A 2,414-nucleotide genomic window follows, 5' to 3' on the forward strand; every position below is an offset into this window, starting at 1 on the left:
TTTTGTCAACAAAATCTAAAGTTGTGTTTTAGCTTTTCGCACGTAAAATAAGTCGAGTATTTTTTTTTATAATATGAAAACAAAATGTAAATGATAAATAATTTTTTTTTTTTCACAACTATTAATTTAATAACGAAAATGCTATTTTCCTTCCAACACCAACCCCCAACTACACAAAATATCAAGTAAGTTGATGATATTTAAACTTTGAATGTTATTATTATTATTATTACCATTATTATTCTTTTGTGTTTAGAACTAAACCAAGTTTTGGATTAACAAAGAGTTTAAACAGCATTTTGGGAAATGTTTTTTTTTAATCATTCCAAGTTGTGAGGAAGAAAATAAAAGTTTTTTTAAAAAACTTTTTAACTTTTTTACACTTTTAAGGTTTTGAATACAAAACATTCCGGATTACAAGAACAAGTAATATATTGAATAAAGTTTTGAAGTTTACTTACATTTGAGTGACCTCGGATTCTGAGGTACTGCTCGCCGTATCGTCTGCCATAGTGACCATGTGTAAATTGTCCAAAATGTTGCTAGGGTCATCCCAACATTCATTCGACGCCGAAGAACAGGAACTAGTATGATCCATATATTGGTTATCCAGATTCTGTTGGTTCTGTAGATCTCCATAAATCGGTGGTGCTGGCGGTACTTTTGGTGCAGTAACATCCTCAACGAGTTGGTCACAATCCCCAGCATCTGACTCGGGGCAGGGCTGAGGGACTCTTTGATAATGTCCATTATTTGCAGATCCAAGGAAACTGCTGTATCCTCCGTTACCGAGACTGTCCGTAGAAGTGGACAGGTCGGAGGCATTGATAACAGGAGGGTCTGGCGGTGGAGGGAGCATACTACTGCTGTGTGGTCGCTGCGACCCTTTTTTGCTATTGCTTGGGCTCCGTCGTCCTTTGTCTCGACGACTGTTCGACGTTGGGGCCGTACTGTTTGATCCGGACGTCCCTCCGTACAGGAGACCGTTACTACCCCTCATGTTTAGTCTGTAAGGGGCTGTAATGGTCCGCTGAGGAAGGGATGTAAATGTGTGTGTGTGTGTACTGTATGCTAGAGTCCTACTGTCCTAACAAACTCAAGTGGACTTATTTGTGGACGTCACAACTCTCTGACAACTAAACATCAGAGTTCTCTTACTTTTAATAATGCTACCACCGTTTTTCAAACTGGCTGCTGCTTCCTCGCTTCTATCACTCCCACCGCACCCCCCTCTCTCTATGTATATCCGTGTGTATACGTCTCTACGTCTGCGTGTGTGTGTGTGTGAGTGTTTGTACAAGTACGTCTTTGTGTGTCTGTGTGTTCGTCTGTGTGCATGCATGTCTATGCGTCTGAGTGTTTGTGTCCCTCCCTCTGCATGTCTGTTTGCGCGCGCGCGCATGTGAACGTCGTGTGTGTGTGTGTGTGTGTGTGCGCGTGTGTGTGTGTGATTGCTTCGTTGGTTGGTTTCACTCGTACCCCCTTGCCCCTCCCTCTCTCTCACTCTCTCTTTCGCTCTTTCTCCTTCTTCTCTCTTTCTCTGAACATGGGACCTCTGTGTGCGCCTGTGGCTGTCCCATCGGTGCGCGCGCGTATATAAACACACACACACACACACACACACACATAGAAACATATATATATATATAATACACAGAAATAACAGTCCATACACACACATATACACAAGAATAAACATACATACATACATACATACATTCATAGATACGTACGTACATACATATGTATGCTTGTTCGCGCGCGATGGGTGTTGTGTCAATATGTAACCGTCTGTATATATTTCCATGTCAGTATGTCAACGTGTTCGTTCGTATACGCCTGTGTTTACATGTTTGTGTATGTTTAAGGAACGAGTATATAGAGGTGAGAATTACGTGTCTTGTCGCTAGTGTGCATACGTGTCTGTGTGAGTGTGAGTGTGTGTGTGTGTGTGTGTGTGCGTGTGCGTGTGTGTACCTAATAATCCATTTTTGTATATACATACGTTTGTGAAATGCTTCTGGGTATTTTCTACATACATGTATGAGAGTATTTGAATATACAAGTTATGTATGTATATAAGAATGTATATTTGCTTGGAAAAGGCGCGCACGAACGCACACACAGACACAATATGTCTCCGTTTAGTGTTGACTGCGGATAAAAAAGAGTACTCAATACCCGAAAAAAAGATTCGACTTTGCCTTTCATCCTTTCTGGATCGAAGAAAAGGAATACCAGTTGAGCACTGGGGTCGATGTAATCCCTCGAAAATATATCTTGTTTTGGGTCGATTCAGTCTCTTTCTTGTTGGGACTTCACCTGTGGTTGGTACTGGCTCTTCAAGCAAGTCATGGCTGCTGGCGTATATATATATACATATATATATATATATATATATATATATATATATA

General features: G+C 40.6%; 1 protein-coding gene and 1 long non-coding RNA gene across 4 annotated transcripts in view; one reads left to right on the forward strand and one right to left on the reverse strand.

Moving 5' to 3' along the window:
• The window catches only part of LOC106867546 (proton channel OtopLc), a 186,402-nt gene extending 185,176 nt beyond the window's left edge, over positions 1-1,226 (reverse strand). For 2 of the 3 annotated variants that reach the window (XM_014912448.2, XM_014912449.2), the window contains exon 1: positions 462-1,225. In XM_014912448.2, coding sequence (XP_014767934.1) covers positions 462-1,000 — 539 coding nt within the window. In that variant the 5' untranslated portion in view covers positions 1,001-1,225. Of the gene's footprint in view, positions 1-461 lie in introns of all 3 variants that reach the window. The other variant, XM_014912446.2, reaches the window with a different exon arrangement.
• LOC128249300 (uncharacterized) overlaps positions 1-2,414 on the forward strand; it is a 150,286-nt gene that overhangs the window by 37,041 nt on the left and 110,831 nt on the right. The gene's annotated exons all lie outside the window — the stretch shown is intronic.

This window comes from Octopus bimaculoides, chromosome 13, assembly GCF_001194135.2.
Source record: "Octopus bimaculoides isolate UCB-OBI-ISO-001 chromosome 13, ASM119413v2, whole genome shotgun sequence".
NCBI classification, from domain to species: domain Eukaryota; kingdom Metazoa; phylum Mollusca; class Cephalopoda; order Octopoda; family Octopodidae; genus Octopus; species Octopus bimaculoides.